General features: G+C 53.5%; 1 protein-coding gene and 1 long non-coding RNA gene across 5 annotated transcripts; one reads left to right on the top strand and one right to left on the bottom strand.

Moving 5' to 3' along the window:
* Positions 1-500: 500 nt before the first annotated feature.
* On the bottom strand, positions 501-13,610 carry GFRA4 (GDNF family receptor alpha 4). 3 transcript variants are annotated; one of them, XM_021665836.2, is made up of 6 exons: positions 13,428-13,610; positions 10,761-11,106; positions 10,312-10,421; positions 10,083-10,217; positions 9,723-9,814; positions 3,410-9,554 (listed from the first exon to the last, which is right to left on the bottom strand). In XM_021665836.2, the coding sequence occupies exons 1-6, from the start codon at positions 13,474-13,476 to the stop codon at positions 9,474-9,476; spliced, it is 813 nt and encodes a 270-aa protein (XP_021521511.1). In that variant the 5' UTR covers positions 13,477-13,610; the 3' UTR covers positions 3,410-9,473. The 3 variants fall into 3 exon arrangements, 1 of the variants encoding a protein (XP_021521511.1); XR_002477636.2 differs by lacking the exons at positions 3,410-9,554; positions 10,083-10,217; positions 10,312-10,421; positions 10,761-11,106; positions 13,428-13,610 and adding an exon at positions 501-2,635 and having other exon boundaries at positions 9,723-10,063; XR_002477635.2 differs by lacking the exons at positions 10,312-10,421; positions 10,761-11,106; positions 13,428-13,610 and having other exon boundaries at positions 9,466-9,910; positions 10,083-10,232.
* On the top strand, positions 11,217-17,924 carry LOC110567179 (uncharacterized). Of its 2 annotated transcripts, none has more exons than XR_010344513.1 (4): positions 11,217-12,761; positions 12,985-13,108; positions 13,540-13,658; positions 17,112-17,924. It is a non-coding gene; the product is annotated as an uncharacterized LOC110567179 (long non-coding RNA). The 2 variants fall into 2 exon arrangements; XR_010344514.1 differs by lacking the exon at positions 17,112-17,924 and adding an exon at positions 16,798-16,909.
* The last annotated feature ends 54 nt before the right edge of the window (positions 17,925-17,978 follow it).

The following is a 17,978-nucleotide window of genomic DNA, read 5'->3' as shown; positions in this document are numbered from 1 at the left end:
ATTCATCCATCCATTCAACAAGTATTTGCTAAACACTAACCTAAGCTAATGCTAGGTTAGTGACTGAGATGTAAAGAGAGATTTTAGAATTAAAACAAAATCCAACTCCTCACACTCACACCCCTGTCATCCTCATCCCAGGAGATCTTTCCTTGTGGTGGTTTTTGTGAGAATTGGCCATCCTGAGGACAGAGCCAGGATGGTGGAGGCCTCCTGTCCTCAGGGCATGCCCTGCCTACCTTCTGAAATGTTTACCCCATTAACCAAACTTGGCTGCAGCCACTGCAGTGGCTTCTAGATAGCCAGCCCACCAAGAGACATTGCCCCTTGAGGAGAGTCAAACACCCTGCCTACAGGAGATGTTTTGGAGTGGAGAGGAAAATTGGCGCCTTCTCTTTTAAAGGCAATAATGGAATCAACTTTCAGTAACTGAATTTGTGCACAAAACGTTCTAAACACTAGTGAAACCTGTTTCATTGAACTAATTCTGGCTCTGGAAATGTTTTTGTTTTATAGTTATTTACAGTTTTGTTTGTTTGAATTCAAGCTTAGTTTGTTAATATGTATAATTTAGCATCTATTACACATGTAAATATGGAGTAAGTATTGTAAACTATTTCATTGCTGGGGATTGTGGGTGTTATACATACATTTAGGACTGCAATTTTTTGGTATTTTTTGTATTGTAAAATAACAGCTAATTTAAGCAGGAACAAGAGAACTAAGGGAGGTCTGTGCATTTTAAACACAAATGTGAAGAACTTGTATATAAACAAAAGTAAATACTATAATACAAACTTCCTTCTGAAATAAAAGTAGATCTGGTAAAAATGTGGCTTTTGTTCTGAGTGTTTCATTTTGATTTTGCATTGTTTTGCCTATATTTACATTTTGGTCATTAGACCCTTAAGGAAAAAAAGCTTTTACCAGTTTTCAGACTGCCTCTGAGGGTGCACTTGACAGTTATGGAGGTGAAAGCTAAAACCCCGGCAGGCACCTCAGACACCCCTCCAAGCAGCTTGTGAGCCACAGACTTTCTGTGACAGCCTTTGTGTGCCTGCGGGGCAGCTATGCCCTGGTGTGGGGACCCTGCCTGTGGGGGCAGGGACAGCTCTGAGCAGTGGGGTGTGGACAGCCATCTCACTCCTCCACTAACCACGCCACCGTCTCGAGTGGTGCCATTATCCTTCCACCTCGCGCTCTCCTCATGGACCCTTGAATGTGCCTCTAGGTTCTCTCCAAACTATTAAATTTCAGGTGTGCTGACAGGTCTCAACCATGGCCACAGTGTTGTCCTTGGCCTTGACTTTTTCATGAAGGTACTCCCATTGGCAAGGCCTTGTTTGAGGGCCTCCTGTGCATCCTACCCCACTTTATTTGGCTCCTGCCCTCAGAATGGGTCAGAGTCATGCATTTCAGGGCCTCAGAGCAGAGAGCAGATTCCCAGTGCAAGGGCTTCCTTCCAGATGAATGAGGTCATTGACGGAGGACACACAAAGAAGACAGTCACTCCTATAGTGGAGGGTGGCAGGGTACTAGGGCCAGGACCTGAGGTGAGGGCAGGAGCCTGGAGGAGGCCTGCCCACCAGAGCTCAGGTCTGACTTGGGGAGGGAAATGGCCAGACTGGTAGCCGCAATCAAGTTGAGAAGGACCTTGAAACTCTTCCAGGGAGGGCTATGGAAGCCAGCAACAGTTTCTAACAGGATGGAAACCTGTGATTTGGTGGTACTGTGTCAGAGATAACGCTGTGTTTACCAAACCTATTGGGCCCACAGCTCATCATTTCCCAGCATCCCTGTAGTTAGGTTGGGACCAAGCTAAGCCATGGCCAAGGAAAGGTTGGAAGAAGTGACAGGCACCAACTCCAAACTTGCCACACAAATGCTCCCACGGGGGACTCTCCTAGGGGCCACATGTTAAAGACACTGGAGGGACTGTGGGTCCCTGAGTCACCCCTTAGAGGCAGGCCACCTGATCAGTCAGAGCTGTGTTGGCCCTTGCATCACTGGAAAGCAAACTTGCACTCTGCTGATCCACTGAGATCTGGGGCTTTGATACACCAGTTAGCTTTTCTTATTCTCGCTAATAAACAAATCAGCACTTTGAAGTGCAGCACACCTGTAACCAAAACCTAAAGTACGTGGCACTGGCTCAGTGTGTGGCCAGGTGGCGAGCAGTGAGGAGACAGATGCAGCTGGCAGGACAACTGAGGTCTCTGCCAGGCGGAGCAAAATATCTGGCGAGGCAGTTTTACTTGGTAATTCAGAAAGCAAACTCCATGCCTGCTGACTTTTTGGCTTGAGGGGAAGAAATGAAGAAAACATCGTCCTATGTGTTGACTGTTATTGGCTGCTTTTGGCGAGGCATCACGAGAAAAAGTTTACTTCAAGAAAGAATTAGCCAGTTTACATGCAGAAGGGAAAAGGGGTGGAAAGACGTGAGCCAGGGCCTTGCAATTCTGGAAAAGCCAACTGCTTCTATTCTCCAAGCAGTAAGAGGCGCGAGTGAGCAACAAAGGCCCGTGAGACTTGGTTGAACACAGTGACTGGGCCTCGTGGTGACCATCCAGTGAAGGGTGTGGTCTTCCCACTGGTGCCTGGAAACTGCAAAGCCACCAACTTGAGGGAGGGGCACCTGGTTAAGGAAGCAAAGAAAAAGCTGATGTGAGAACTGTTTCCAGGAACAAACCACAAGTGTAGTCACTGATCCTGGACCTGCCTGGAAATAAATAAGGATGTAGTTAAATTTAAGAAACCATTAGCAAGGCCTTAAAAAAAAAAAAAACAGTGGCAATTGAGGAAGTCTTAAATCCACCCTCAGGCAGGAAGACAGTTGTGAAAGCTGTGTCCACTGAGAGCTGACAAGCTCAGATGTGGCCCAAGAGCAGAACTGGGCCTGAGCGAGGACTCCCTGCAGCCCAGGGCAGGGCCCAGCAGGACTGCAAAAACGCCACAGAGCAGCGATTGCTGCATCCGCACGCACTCCTTCCTGGGCAGGAGGGCTTGGGAGGGTGTTCTGCCTGTTATCACTACCTGCTGGGTGTGAGGCGGATTAAGTTGTCTTGTTAATTCAGGCTTGTGGGACTTCAAAGAGCCACCTGAGGGAGACTGCATCACCTAGAGGTCTGGATGGGGATGTGACCTTGTATTGTCCCCCTAGGAGAGGGTGCCTGTGACCCATGTAGGAGAGGAAGCACAAAACTGGTTTTGGTGATCAGAATAGCAAGCTGGGCCAGAGACCAGCTAGATGCTTACCACTCAGTTTCCTCTTCCTGAGTCCACAGCTTCAACTGCATGGCCCGGGCCCACGGCGTCTGGGGAGAGCCATGGGACCGGCCCTCACCAATGATGTGTCACTTCAAGGCCATTCAGAGTGAGTGTCTCTTCCACTCTCTCCATCAACGTTGAAGGTGGTAATACAACAGAACTGAAGGAGCCTGGGTCCCTGAATGACTTTGTGAAACAGAGCACGATAGGCCAAAGGTAGTAGAATTAGGTATCTTTTCTTACCCTGCTTAAGTGAACTAACTATTCTCTAGATTTATTCACCTAGTTTTTCAACAAAATTTTATTGAGCACATCAGGACTAGGCACTGCGTCAGGACCAGAGATTTTGCAGTGAACAAAACAGACAAAAAGCTATGTCCTCCAGGAGTTCACAGCCTAGCAGGGGAGATGATAATAAAATGTTGGATAAGGGCTATGAAGAAAGGTAAAAGTAGGGCTGGGGGTAGAAAGTCCTGGAGGGATTGCTGCTTAACGTGGTGTGACTGGGAAAGCTGTTCTGCTGACAGCTGAGCAGAAGGATGGGTGGAGGGAGCAGGAAGGAATGTGGAGGTCTGGGAGAAGAACATTCCAAAGGGGTGGCCGGTGCAGAGGCCCTGAGTGGGCAGCATGCCTAGTGGGCCTGCTGGATATTTGTGAGCATGAAAAAGTCTGTTCCCAGTTGTTTGCGTGCAGAACCTAACCTAGTTATAAACACAAAGTATTTGAGAGCTGGTTTAATATACAGCCAGTTTTCCAGCAATGCAACTACTGTGTAATCAAGGGCAACTGAACTTTGCTTTCCTTAAAACTTATCACCAGCTGGTCATCATTTTGGCAAATTCTGTCAACAGCAGCAGTGTCATGCCTGGCATCCATATGGGTCGCGTTTGAACAGACATGCCCTGCAGCCCCCCTGGCAAGAATTCCTTTTCACCCTGTGTCCTGGAAACAAGAAAGCGATTAGCCCAGAAGATCCCAATGGCTGTCTCGAATGTGCTGGACGGAGTTGCCAGGGCCCGCTGGCATGCCCTGTAAGCCTTTCCTTCCACATTTGGCTTCTGTCCCTTGAAGACTCCATTTCTGAGTTTGTGTGTGTTTTATTTTCCAGTGTGTGTCCTCATCTTCTTAATTTCTCTCTCTTTTCTGCCTTGAACTGAAGGTTCACTTGGGTGTGGGGAGACTCACCCCCAGCAGAGCAGCTTCCCCAGACATCCTCCAACCCAGGCCTTCCCAGGCCTGCAGCCTGGCGAGGCAGGACCATGCACTTCTGCTTCAGCTCACAAGCGTGCCAGACTCACGGGCAAGCTGCTGTCCAGTCGAAGGACTGCTTCTATTTTTTTTTTTTTTTTTAAGACGGGGTTTCACCATGTTGGTCAGGCTGGTCTTGAACTCCCGACCTCAGGTAATCCGCCCGCCTTGGCCTCCAAAGTGCTTGGATTATAGGCGTGAGCCACCACGCCCGGCCAAAAGACTGCTTCTAAAGCCCTGCACAGCCCCTGTCCTTCTGGCTCTCTGGAAATTTCACCAACCTGTATCCACATTTCATACAAAAATGCGCTGGTTCTGTGAGCCTGGGCCGGCCTGACTCACTTGGTGGGCAGTGAGTGGTTTCCACTTCAACCTTGCACCTAATCACTGGGCTCCACACCAGGATGGGCGTTCATGAGCCGTGAAGTTTCCAGCAATAAATCCACGGATGTGTCCAGCACCTGCCTTTTTGCATCACCCCCACTCCCAGCCACCTGCCAGGCAACAGGTAACAGACAGCCAGTCACAGGAGGGTAGTCTGGGGGAAGGACTGCAGTCTCCCAAAGCCCGTGCACGAAAGTGACAGCTCCCTGGTAGGACAAGGAGGCTGACATTCAGATGTGGAGGAACAAGGCATGACTCATTCCTGGTTTTGGAGGCCACAGCTGGACTCAGCCTTGAGGAGTGGGCAGACTTAACACTGTATAAACCAGGACCTTTTTAGGTAGAGGTAACAGAAGCCAAACTCTAACGATCTTAGACAGTGCTATTAGTCTCCTGGGGCTGCCAGAATAACCACAACTTCAGTATCTTGAAACGAGAGAAACTGATTCTCACAGCTCTGGAGACCAGAAGTCTGAAATGCAGGTGTTGGCGGGGCTGTAGTCTCTCTGGAGGCTCCAGGGGAATCTGTGCCTGCCTCCTCCAGCTTCTGGTGGCTTATGGCTGCATCACCACAATCCCTATCTCTGTCCTCCCATGGCCTTTTGCTCAATGTGTCTGTGTTTAGTTTCCCTCTAGACACCTCTGCATCACTCTTATAAGATGCAGAGGTGAGACATATAGGTGTTGACAGCCCACTTAGATAATCCAGGATAAGCTCCTCTCAAGATCTGTAACTTGGCTGGGTGCAGTGGCTCACGCCTGTAATCCCAGCACTTTTGGAGGTCAAGGTGGGAGGTTCACTTGGGTGAGGAGTTGGAGACCAGCCTGGGCAACATGGTGAGACCCTGTCTCTACTAAAAATAGCCAGGTGTGGTGGCACACACCTGTGGTCCCAGCTACTCGGGAGGCTGAGGTGGGAGGACTGCTTGAGCCTGTGAGTTTGAGGCTGCAGTGGGCTATGAGTGCATCACTGAACTCCAGCTTGGGTGACAGTGAGACTCTGTCTCAAAAAAAAAAACAAACCACAACTTAATCGCATCTTTTGCCACAGAAGGCAATACTCTTGCCTACATATAAGGCAATATTTCTGGGTTCCAGGGATTAGGACGTGGACTTATCTTTGGGACCACCGGCAGCCATGAAGCAATCTCATAATTTTCAAATAGGTTCTGTCCTTTTTATTTTTCCAATCTTTTGGAAGCATATGCCTATATTTTTAATCCACAACTCTATTTTTCTTTGAAGTCATTTCATTTCTGGTTTTTATTTATTTTTTATTGAGACAGGGTCTCACTCTGTCACTCAGGCTGGAATACACTAGCGCAATCATGGCTCACTGCAGACAACTCCCGGGCTCAAGTGATCCTCCAGCCTCAGCCTCCTGAGTAGCTGGAACTACAGACACATATCACCATGCCTGGCTAATTTATTTTTTAACTTTTTCTAGAGACAGGCTCTATGTTGCCCAGGCTGGTCTCAAACTCCTGGCCCCAAGCAAACCTCCAGCCTCAGCCTCCCAACGTGCTGGGATTACAGGAGTAAGCCACCTTGCCCAGCCTCTGGTTTGTTTGTTTGTTTTTGAGACAGAGTAGTCCTCTGTCTCCCAGGCTGGAGTGCAGTGGCGTGATCTTAGCTTATTGCAACCTCCACCTCCTGGGTTCAAGCAATTCTCCTGCCTCAGCCTCCTGAGTAGCTGGGATTACAGGCATGCACCACCACACCTGACAAAATTTTTGTATTTTTAGTACAGATGGGGTTTCACCATGTTGGCCAGGCTGTACTCGAACTCCTGGCCTCAAGTGCTCCACCCACCTTGGCCTCCCCAAGTGCATGAGCCACTGCACCCAGCTTCCTCCAGTTTTTTTTTAACGCATATATTTTACTCTAATTAATTGAGTCAAAAATGGAGAAGAGTTGAACACACTTTCATGTAGGGCGAATCATTTAGCAGATATTTAATTCTGCATTTGGGCTATGATGCCATTGTGGTGATCGGGACAAGGTGATGAGCCCTCACTCAATGCACATACCCCGCCTCTCCCAACCCACCTACAGGTGTCCATTCTTACGCAGGTGTTGGTGCCTGACGGTATTCCCTCTTCTTTGTAAAGTGAGAATGGGCTAGACTCAGCTTCACTGCCCAATAACTTCTTTTTTTCCTTTGGGAAACTGTCCTTCCCGTTCCATGTCACCATGGTGGGCTGAGATCACTCAGTGTTCTACAGAGGAGGCCCATTACCCATGCTGGGCCTATCAGAGTTCTGCCTGGGACAGTCCACGAATGCTGGAAGAGAGAGGCACCTTTCCCTGATGAGGCTGCTAAAAGGAGACAGTGTAAAGCTGGGCTGCTGGTGGAAGTCTCTTGGTGAGAGCCTGCCTGGCCGTAGGGGAAGCCAACACACAGACCAGCACAGGCAACATCATTTGAACCCCTGGAGACAGCTGTGTCTGAAGCCTGCATGGCTCAGGCACATGCTCAAGCCACTCTGATTTGTTTGTTATAGTCAAGAGAGTCCTTGGCTGGGTGCAGTGGCTCACACTTGTAATCCCAGCACTTTAGGAGGCTGAGGCGGGTGGATCACCTGAGGTTAGGAGTTCAAGACCAGCCTGGCTAACATGGTGAAACCCTGTTTCTACTAAAAATACAAAAATTAGCCAGGCAAGGTGGCATTCGCCTGAAATCCCAGCTATTCGTGAAGCTGAGGTGGGAGAATCACTTGAACCTGGGAGGTGGAGGTTGCAGTGAGCTTACTGCACTCCAGGCTGGGTGACAGAGCAAGGCTCTGTTTCAAAAAAAGAGAGCCCTGACTGAAGCTGAGAGGCTGGTGGACAGCTGCCAGCAAGCAGTGTTTGCGGGTTTGGTGTGAGCTGCTAAGTCCACACTTGGATCTCAGAGCTAGCTGGTGGCTCTTTTCCCCAACAGGAGAGCTCCAGGCCTGAGTTTTCGTGTGGTCTGTACCTAACCCCTGTGACTTAGGTCAGGATCTCTAGAAGCCAAGCCCAAGACAGGAATTCTCAAATGCCATGATTTATGGAGGGAATGCCTTCAGGGGAGCCTGCCAGTGAAGAGAGCAGGAGGCGGCGGGCAGGGCAGAAGCTGAGCCAGGCAGGGGTCCCAGCTGAAGCCTAGCCTCAGCTTGACCCCAAAGGGGCTCTGGACCAGGAACAGCACACAACAATGCCATGTTCCTTGAGGCAGCCAGTCATCACCTGCAGTTGCCTCTGGGAGCAGAGTAAAACCCAACAGGCATTTCTGGGAGTGCAGTTCCCTACAGAAAGGCAGCTCTGAGCTGTCACCAGCCACCATTCCCAGTGGCTGGGGGATGCGCTGTACTGGCCCAGAGAGGTCTCTGAGCGAGGCCCTGACAACCTCCACTTCAACCTCCTGCCACACCTCAAGCAAACTGCAAAGGAGCAGCCAGAGACACAGGAACCCTTTTCTTATCAGGAGTTTCCAAGTTTTGGAGGAAGAAGGAGGCAGGCAGGAGGCAGGAAGATCGCTTCACCCCAGGTGTTCAAGGCTGCAGTGGACTATGATCATGCCACTGAACCCCCACCGGGTGACAGAGTGAGACCCTATCTCAAAAACACAGACAACCCAAGGTCCTTGGCCTCTGCTGGATCCACATCGGGCAGTGTGTGTGACATGGCCACCCCCAGCTGCAAGGGAGGCTAGGAAATGCAGTTTCATTATCTGAGTACTAGTAGAGAAGGAAAGAAGAGATGAAAGCAATGGCAATCCCTGGCATGAGGAGCTGAGAGCTGATTCATCTCAGCTTCCTTAGGTGAGGTGATGGGGCCCAGACAGGTTCTGAGGCCATCTGAGGTCACGCAGGACAGCAGGGGCACACACTGCAGCAGACCTTGGTCTCCAGGCTCTCAGGACACAGATCACATAAAAGCAAGGTCAGTCTCAGTGCACATGGGTTTAATAAGCACTGTATGCCATTCCTATGGCTGTGGGAAACCAGGGGGAAGATGGCCACAAGGCCAGTGCCAGGCAGAGCACAGTGTGGGGCTCATGCAGCAGCATATGGAGAACAGGAAGGACTGCCAGCATGCTCATGGTGCACAGGTGGCAATGGTGGGTAATGCCCAGTGGGAGGATGCAGTGTTAGAAGGGGTCTTGCCTGTTAAAGTCTGCCCGATGCACTCCTAGGGAATTATCTGCTTGGCAGGCTGATACTATTTCCTAGAATTCTGGGAGTCTGGAAGGTCTCTGACCTTCCCTAGGTGATCTGGGGCTCCAGGGAGGCTTCAGCTACAAAAGTGACCTCTCCTGATTCACCTTCTGAGAGACCCCAATTGTTTCAAGGTCTATGGATAAAGGGACCTACAACCAAGATGCCTCCTGACAGGGAGAGCAGGGGCTTTGCAGTCAGGCCCAGCCTACATCGCTTACTCCAGGGGATGGCATACAGGATGTCCAGACCTACAAAGGGCAGCGGGGTGAGAGCACCAGGGCTGGTGTGGGAGGTAAGCCAGTCCCTTTTCAAGGGGCCATTAGGCCACAGAGGTAGCCCAGGCAGGCAGGGTGGGGTAGCTGGCTGTGCTGTCCGAGATCGCTGTCCTAGTCAGAGCAGAGCCGGGAGAGCCAGGACAGGGAGTATGGAGAGCAGGGAACGCCCCTCCAGGGCCTCGCCGGCGGAAGACACCTTGGGAGTGGGAGCTGAGTGCAGACTTAAGACAGAAGACTGGCTCTGCCCTCTGCCTGCACCCCCACCCCAGGCCCTTCATGCCTCCACTCAGGCCCACCCAGCACGGAAGGGTGTGAAGGGTACGGTGGGGGAGATGCCAGCTTACCCTTCCCTCCCTGCACCTACCTGCAGGAGGCTGTGCTCAGGGTGCCCTTGGGGGTTCAGCTGGTCCAGCAGGACTGGGGGCCACCCGCTGGCAAAGGCCTGAATGGCACCATCTATGGAGGGAGGGGTTCAGGGTGCGCTTGGATGGAAAACGCTCGCCCAGGGCCCAGCTCCGTGGGGACAAAGTGAGAGATCTCCTGCTGCAAAGACTGACTCATTGGGAGGGAAGGTGCGTGGTGAGGAATAATAATAGCTGCGATAGAGTGACTCAACTGTACAGTCTTCCACTATCCCCTCTTAAATGGCTCCTGGCCAGGTGGCTTGGAAGGGGGCAGTAAGCCGACCCAACCTTCCCCCTCCACCTCCGCCCGGGCCCCTCACCCAAGCACGGGTTCCTGGTAAAGAGCCCCCGGAAGGCTTCGCAGTCCTCACGCCGGTTCCCGCTGGCTCCGCAGTGGCACCAGGGCGCCACGCGCGCGCTCGCGTTGTCCACGTAGTTGGGAGTGACAGCTGTGCCTGCGCAGACGCCGAGGGCAAGGTCATCGGCTTACCCAGGCGGAGGCATCCGCTGGAGAACCGCCGCCCGCGCCCAGATTCCAGCCGCGCGTACCCACGAGGCCTGCGTAGGCGCGCACGCAGCGGGCGCGCTGGTCCCACAGGCAACCGTCGGGGGCGCTGGGCGCCGGCGCGCAGGAGGCCTGAAAGGCCAGGAGGCGGGGCCTGCGCGGAGGGAGGGCGGTGAGCCGGAGAGGCCCCGCCCCCACTCCACCCTCACCCCACCCTCGCCGCGGCCCCGACACCGCTCCTCGCCTCCGCTCCACCCGCGCCGCGGCCCCGCCCCCGCTCCTCGCCTCCGCTCCACCCTCGCCGCGGCCCCGGCCCCGCCCCCGCTCCTCGCCCCCGCTTCTCGCCCCCGCTCCTCGCCTCCGCTCCACCCTCGCCGCGGCCGCGGCCCCGGCCCCGCCCCCGCTCCTCGCCCCCGCTCCTCGCCTCCGCTCCACCCTCGCCGCGACCGGGTCCCTGCTCCCCGCTCCCCGCCCCGCCCCCGCCTGCGCGCACCTGCAGACCCGGCTGCGCTCGCAAACCTCTAAGGGCTCCAGGCAGGAGGGAGGCGCGGGGCCGGGCCCGGAGAAGGCGCAGGAGGGCACGAAGGTCTGGCGCCGGCGCTCAGCGCACGCGGAGCCCCCGCACGGGCAGAAGAGCAGCGCGTAGGTGAGCGCGGGTGGCCCGCGGGCGAAGAAGCGGCGCAGGGCGCGGCGGCAGCGGGCGCGGGAACAGCCCCGCTGCGCGGCCCTGCCCAGGCACTGCGCCACGTACTCGGAGCGCAGCCTCTGGCACAGCGCGTTCGCCGTGCAGGCTTCGGCCGCGTCCACACATCGGTTCCCTCCGGCCGAGCTCACCGACCCTGGGAAAGGGGCGGGCCAGTTGCAGGTCTCGGTGCGCGCCCTGCCTGCAAACTTCACCCAGCCCGTCCATGCCCCCGGAAGGTGGGGGACACTGAAAACCCAGGAGGCACAGAGTGTAGCCCAAAGACGGGGCCGACTGGCACAGACCGGCGCTCTGTCGTGGGGATGGGCAGCGGCGGGCTCTCAAGGGCCTTGCAAAACGTCAGGGACGGAGAGGGCGCAACAAGGCTGAGCCAGGCCTTCCCCAGAAGCTGTGGCCCCTCCTTCCTAGGTATCACTACCATTCCCAGAACGGCCACACAAGTCCAAAGACAGGTCCAGGGACTCCTCCCACCCTCACGGGCCCTGTCTGACAGGGGATCAATGAGGTTTTCTGGGGATCTGGCCAATGGAAACTTGAAAACCAGAGATGAGTCAGGCGCGGTGGCTCATGCCTGTAATCCCAGCACTTTGGGAGGTCGAGGTGGATCACCTGAGGTCAGGAGTTCGAGACCAGCATGACCAATATGGTGAAACACCTCTCTACTAAAAATAAAAAAATTAGCCGAGTGTGGCGACGGGCGCCTGTAATCCCAGCTACTCAGGAGGCTGAGGCAGCAGAATTGCTTGAACTCGGGAGGCAGAGGTTGCAGTGAGCCAAGATGAGGCCACTGTACTTCAGCCTGGGTGACAGAGTGAAAGTCCATGTCCAAAAAACAACAACAAAAACAGAGATGGCATTGAAGACAGTGGCTGCTCCTAGTCTCTTAATGACAGGCTGGGCCGACATACCTTTTCTCCTCTACCAACTCCACCTCGCCTCTTATCCCCCACCACGGAGACCCTTTGGGTGGGTCTATCGGTTTCTGTTTCTCCCTCTTTCCTGACTTCCTGCTCCTCCTCCTGCCCCCTGCATCGGTGTCTTCCCTCCCTAGCCCTTCCTGATGCTCCCTTGAGTCGAGGTCATCCTGGCCCATCTGGACTGGCTTCCTTCAGCCCCTCCACCCTCTGCTGGCAGCGGGAGAGAGGATTCACTGAAGAGCTGAGTCCTGGCTGCCAGGGTGTGGATTCAGAGAGGTCCCTGACGACACATCGCAGAGCTTTATCCTGAGCCACAGGACCCAAGGATTCCTCAGTGGTTTTAGTGACTGGGCCCCATGATAAGTGTCACCCTGCTGGGAACAGATAAGGTGTCTGGCACCACAGAGTCACACACCAGGAATTGGGTAGACAAAGGGTGAACTGTGCTCAGATGCCGCACAGGCTATGTCTAAATCGAGCCAGGGTAACTCGAAGTTGGGACTTGGTAGCCCTTTTCTAGGACCTGAGTCACCAAAACCAGGCTAATCGAATCCCCCCAGCCCCACAAGTCCTCCAGTCTGGAGCACCTCCTTGAGACTAGAAGCCTTTCTGGTGCCCAGCCTGAATGAAGGTGCATAGCCCAGCCTCTCATGCCTCTCCCTGTGTGTGCGCACAGAGGCTAGGGGGTGGTCTCCTGCCCCAAGGCTGGGAGCAGGGTGCCTCTCTGGCAATGGCCGTGTCTTTCAGGCTGTGGATTGGACCGCGTGGTGAGAGTGATTCCTGCTGTGACTTCAGCACCGGCCTCTGCAGCAAGGATGAACATAGGTTGAGGGCTTAGAATGGTCCCTGAGTAGAGGGGATAGACGGCAGCAGGGCGAGTCCTTCCTTCCTCCCCTCCCCAAAGGGCACACTTGGCTGTCCTCCCACAGCCTTACGAGGCACATCCCCAGGCCTCAGCTGCACACAGCAGCACCAGTATCACCTAAGGGCTTGAACCCACCTCTGCCTGTTGCTTACCTGCCACCCTTGCCCAGAGCACCCTTACCCCATCTCCACTCTCACAGCAGCTCATCTCCTCCGCCTTAAACCTTTACCAGATTCCACTTACCACACCACACCCGGTAAAGTGACCCCTCCCTCCGAGATGGCCATTCGGGGAAGGAGCAGTCCAAGAAGGTGGAACAACAGATATAAGACACTGAAGATTCGCAGCAAGAATCTGTGTGAAGGGTTGGAGGGCTGGGGCCGAGGGGAGGGTGAGAGAGTTGGGAGATGCAGATAACAGGCAAAAGTTCCTGGGGCAGGGGTACTGAGACTGGACTCGGGAGTGGGTGGTGGCTTGGCTGGGCTGGGAGGCGAGCTGCTCAGCACATAGTGGGGTCGATTGCCAGGTGTCCCCAAGCCCTGCGCACAGGCCTCTCATGGCAACCCTTCCTGTGGTTCAGCTTTTCCTGGAATCCGTTGCCCTCTCACCTTGTCACTGAGGAGCAGGGACAGAGAGGCCAGAGTTCGGGGTCCAGGGGAGGAGAGGGGTGCTCACCCAGTAGCAGCAGCAGGAGCAGCAGTGCAGGCCCCAGGCAGCGGACCATGGTGGACTTGAACAGAGTAGGATGGCTGGCAGAGCCCTCGTCTGACAGGCGCCCCCTTCCTAGAGCCTCTGGAGCAGGAGCACGGTGAAAACGCCGAGGTCTGTGCTGACGCCCCTGGGAGGAGCCTTTGCTGTGACAACTCCCCACCCTCATTAAGTCTCCACCCCAGGCCGCACCTTCAGGTAAGCCTGGGAGCCGTGGGATTTGGCACCTGCATGTGCCTAGATGGACCCCAGTGCACTAGCCCCGCCATGCACACCCAGCAACACACAGCCCCCTGGGAGACCTGGTCTCTTCCATGCTAAACTAGGAACGCTATGAAACAGCATTGTTCTTTTCCTTTTTTATAGAATTTTATTTTAAACTTAAAAACATTTTTTTTGAATAGAGATGAGGTCTTGCTCTGTTGCCCAGGCTGGTCTTGAACTCCTAGGCTCAAACGAACCTCCCACCTCGGTCTCTCAAAGTGCTAGGATGACAGGTGTGAGCCACCATGCCCGACCTATTTTAAACATTTTATTGTTGACTAATTTTAGACTAGCAAAAAAGTTGGAAAGTAGAAGTGTTTTCCTTATACCCTTCACCCAGCTTTCCCTAGTGGTACATCTTATTAATCATGGTCCAGTCATTACAGCCAGGAAACTAACCTTGGTACAATCCTATTAACGAAACTGTAGACCATTTTGCATTTCCCATTTTTTCACTAATTTCCTTTTTCAGTTCCAAGATCCATTCTAGGATCCCACAGCACAGCCGTCTCCTTTGTTTCCTCAGTCTGGGATTTCCTTCCTTATCTTTATCCTTGACACTTTTGAATAATTCTGGCCAGTTATTTTGTAAAACGTTTCTCTTGAGTTAGCTGATGTTTTCTTCTGATCAGAATGAGATACAGCCTTGTTTTGACTAACCAAAAAGTTACTCTATAAGTAAATATTAAGGCTAAAAATCTCATCCAACCTGGGCAACAGAGTAAGGCCCTGTCTCAAATAAAGTCTCAACACTTACATTTAAAAAGTGACCAAAAAAGCCCTACCATGATTTCTCTTTACTGTTTTTTTTTTTTTTTTTTTTTGAGACAGAGTCTTGCTCTGTCACCCAGGCTAAAACTCAATGCAACCTCCACCTCTCAGATTCAAGCGACTATCCTGCCTCAGCCTCCCGAGTAGCTGGGATTACAGGCACAGGCCACCATGCCTGGCTAGTGTTTGTATTTTTAGTAGAGATGAGGTTTCACCTTGTCGGCCAGGCTCATCTCAAACTCCTGACCTCAGGTGATCTACCCACCCTGGCCTCCCAAAGTGCTGGGATTACAGGTGTGAGCCACTGCGCCCAGCCTATTGTGACCTGTTTTATCAGCAAGGTCTTTGTGACCTGTATCCTGTGCTGACCTCCTATCTCATCCTGTGACTTAGAATGCCTTAACTGTCTGCAAACACAGCCCAGCAGGTCTCAACCTTATTTTACCCAGCCCCTCTGCAAGATGGAGTTGCTCTGGTTCACATGCCTCCGACACATCCTCCTGTGTTCTGGCGTGTGGGAGGAAAGAGGGATGAGGGAAGGAAACTCAAAAGCAAGCTCTGACCACGCAGGGCAAGCACTCTTCCACCTGCTGTGGGTGCCACAACTCAAGGGAGGCGGAGGGAGAGAAGAAGGCATGACAGATGGCCCTGGGTCACAGAGTGTCAGGGAAGCCCAAGCAGCTGTTGTTGGATGGTCGAAGAGAGGGCATCACAGCTGAGCTGGGCTCGCTCACTGTTCCCAGCTGGATGTCCACTCTGCCCCTCAGCATCCCCTGCTCAGCCTCAGGGTCCATGACTGTCCTTCTGCGTTCCAGTCACTTCTGTGTCCCTCCTGCTTCTGCTGTTGGCACCTTGCCAGCTCTGTTCTGCTGAGCTTTTCTTCAGTTGTCCAGCACAGCCAGGTGATCCCTGGCTCCAGACAGGCCTCTCCCCAAGACTGGGGCTCCCCCTCCCACACCCTCTTTCCTTCCCATTTGGCCTTCCCAGGGTTCCACACTGAATTGGGAAGGGGTGGAGCCGGTGCTGGACAGTCTTAGGGAATAGCCAATAGGGCAGAGTTGGCCTCCCCTGGGGTCCCTTATAGCTGGAGTCCAGACACCCCCTCCTGAAGGGTAAGAGAGGGGGAGGTATATTAAATGTTTCTTTAGATTCTTTTTTGAGACAGGAGTTTTGCTCTTGTCACCCGGGCTGGAGTGCAGTGGCGCAATCTCAGCTCACCGCAACCTCTACATCCCGGGTTCAAGTAATTCTCCTGCCTCACCCTCCTGAGTAGCTGGGATTACAGGTGCCCACCACCATGCCCAGCTAATTTTTGTATTTTTAGTAGAGACAGGGTTTCACCATGTTGGCCAGGCTTGTCTCTAACTCCTGACCTCAGGTGATCCTCCACCGCCTGGCCTCAGATTCTCTGTTTTATGATGGTTTAACATCTCAGGGTGGGGGCTTGTTGGCTGGGGAGAAACTGCTGATTCCTGGAGATCAGAAACAACTCACGCCTTTCATATGCAAACCAACCAATCTTACTCCATACACCAACCACACCCTTCCAGGAACTCTTGTGTCCCAAGCCAGTGTTTCCCCTGCCCTGAACCAGCCCAGGGCCGGGTACTGACCCAGACAACTAGAGCCCAAGCCCACAGCCCAGAGCCCACCAGGGTGATTCAGAAGGCCTGCCTTGCCTTCCCAGTGGAGACATCAATGAGGGCTGTGCCTTCCCCTCGCTCCTGATTCTGTCCCTGGACCAAACCTGGTGCCTCCTGCCCCACTGTGGCCCCGCATGGTGGGAAACTGTAATAACCTCTTTCAGTGGCATTGGCCCCTCTGTGTCATCATTCAGTCACCTTCATAAATTAAAATGTTGCAGCTACAACTGAGGCAGGAGGGGGCGCTTTAGAGAGCACTCTCACCCAGGCCCTTGGGCTTGTGGAGTGGAGCCTGCACTGAGGCTGCCTCCCTGAAATCAGTTTGGAGATGGTTTTGTTATGTGGCAACAGCTGGCTGATACAGGGCACTCGGCAGCTCTTGCATGAAGCGAAGGGAGAATGTGAATGCCCAAGGGAGGCTGGAGTGACGGGGCAAAGAGGGTGTCCAAAGTAGGCAGCACCATCCTGTGCCCAAACACACAGCTGGGGCCCTGGCTGCCATCTGGGCTCGGCCTGCCAGCCGCCACCCCTTGTGGTCCTCAGGGCACCCGGTAGGGTTGAATTTACATACAGAAAAAAAAAAAAAAAAAAACTAACTGAGGTCCAAGTGCAACATGTCTTGTTAAAATTTCTTTTTTTTTTTTTTTTTTTTGAGACAGTCTCACTCTGTTGCCCAGGTTGGAGTGCAATGGCCCGATCTCGGCTACCTGCACCCTCCGCCTCCTGGGTTCAAGCAATTCTCCTGCCTCAACCTTCCAAGTAGCTGGGATTACAGGTGCGTGCCACCACACCCAGCTAATGTTTTATATTTTCGGTAGAAATGGTGTTTCATCATGTTGGCCAGGCTGTTTGTTGATCATCGTGACCTCAAACTCCTGACCTCATGATCTGCCCTCCTCAGCTTCCCAAAGTGCTGGGATTACAAGTGTATGCCACCTCGCGGCCTAAAATTTCTTTTTCCTCTGTCACCCAGGCTGGAGTGCAGTGGTGCCATCATAGCTCACTGCAGTGTTGAACTCTTGGGCTCAAGTGATCCTCCTGCTTCAGCCTCCTGAGCAGCTAGGCCTACAGGCACACACCGCCATGCCCAGCTAAGTTTTAAATTTTTTTTGTAGATATGGGGTCTTGCTATGTTGTCTAGACTGGTGTTGACCTCCTGGCCTCTAGTGATCCTCCCACCCTTGCCTCCCAAAGTGCTGGGATTACAGGCATGAGCCACCACGCCTAGCCAACATGTCTTTCTTCTGACTTCTACTTTGGTATCTTTTCTTAAATGGTTCCCTCTGTCCCCTCCCACACATAGAATGGGGGAGAGGCTGTCAGACTCCAGGTTCCTCCAGAACCTCAGGTGCAGCACTGGGATTGGGGGTGGGGGCTGAGGAACCATCTAGGGGAGAAGACAGTGTGGGAAGTAACAGGAAGGTCCCAAAATTGGGTTTGTTTGCAGGGGCCGGGCTCCAGGGGAGTGTGGACTCAGTGGAACCATAGGGCCCCCGGAGTTCCAGCTTCTGGCCAGCAGTCATGCCCTCCACAGAGCTGAGTCTGTGGAAATTGCATGTAGGAGACATACCAGCCTCGCAGGACAGAGGCCTTTTCGGGTGCCCAGCACTACCCAGCCTCCACTGGTGAGGAAGGTCAGGGGCTGTGTGACCTTTGCCTCTGGGACTGATGGATTATTGAGCTGGAGGGTGTGCCCAACAGTGTCCCCTACCCCTCAGGAGCGGGGTCTCCATTGGGCAGCTTCTAATGAGGCTCTGGGGTCCTGGAGTGGGTGGGTCGGAGCTCCAGTGGGGAAGAAATTTCCAAGCTGCCTGAAGGTGCTGGAGGGCCGGTGATTCAC

The sequence above is a fragment of the Aotus nancymaae genome, unplaced genomic scaffold (assembly GCF_030222135.1).
Source record: "Aotus nancymaae isolate 86718 unplaced genomic scaffold, 86718_ANA_hifiasm-v0.15.2.pri h1tg000029l, whole genome shotgun sequence".
Taxonomy (NCBI): Eukaryota; Metazoa; Chordata; class Mammalia; order Primates; family Aotidae; genus Aotus; species Aotus nancymaae.
Note: the sequence above shows the minus strand (reverse complement) of the source record. Positions and strands in the feature narration are given on the sequence as shown.

Bases quoted from the DNA above. Each gene is read 5' to 3' on its own strand.
- GFRA4 (XM_021665836.2), bottom strand. From the start codon at position 13,476: ATGGTCCGCTGCCTGGGGCCTGCACTGCTGCTCCTGCTGCTGCTACTG. The intron at 9,815-10,082 runs GTGAGGGGCCCG...CTCCCTCCATAG, and splicing joins TACCAGGAACCCGTGCTTGG to ATGGTGCCATTCAGGCCTTT. The intron at 9,555-9,722 runs GTAGGTGCAGGG...CCCACTCCCAAG, and splicing joins CTGAGCACAGCCTCCTGCAG to GTGTCTTCCGCCGGCGAGGC.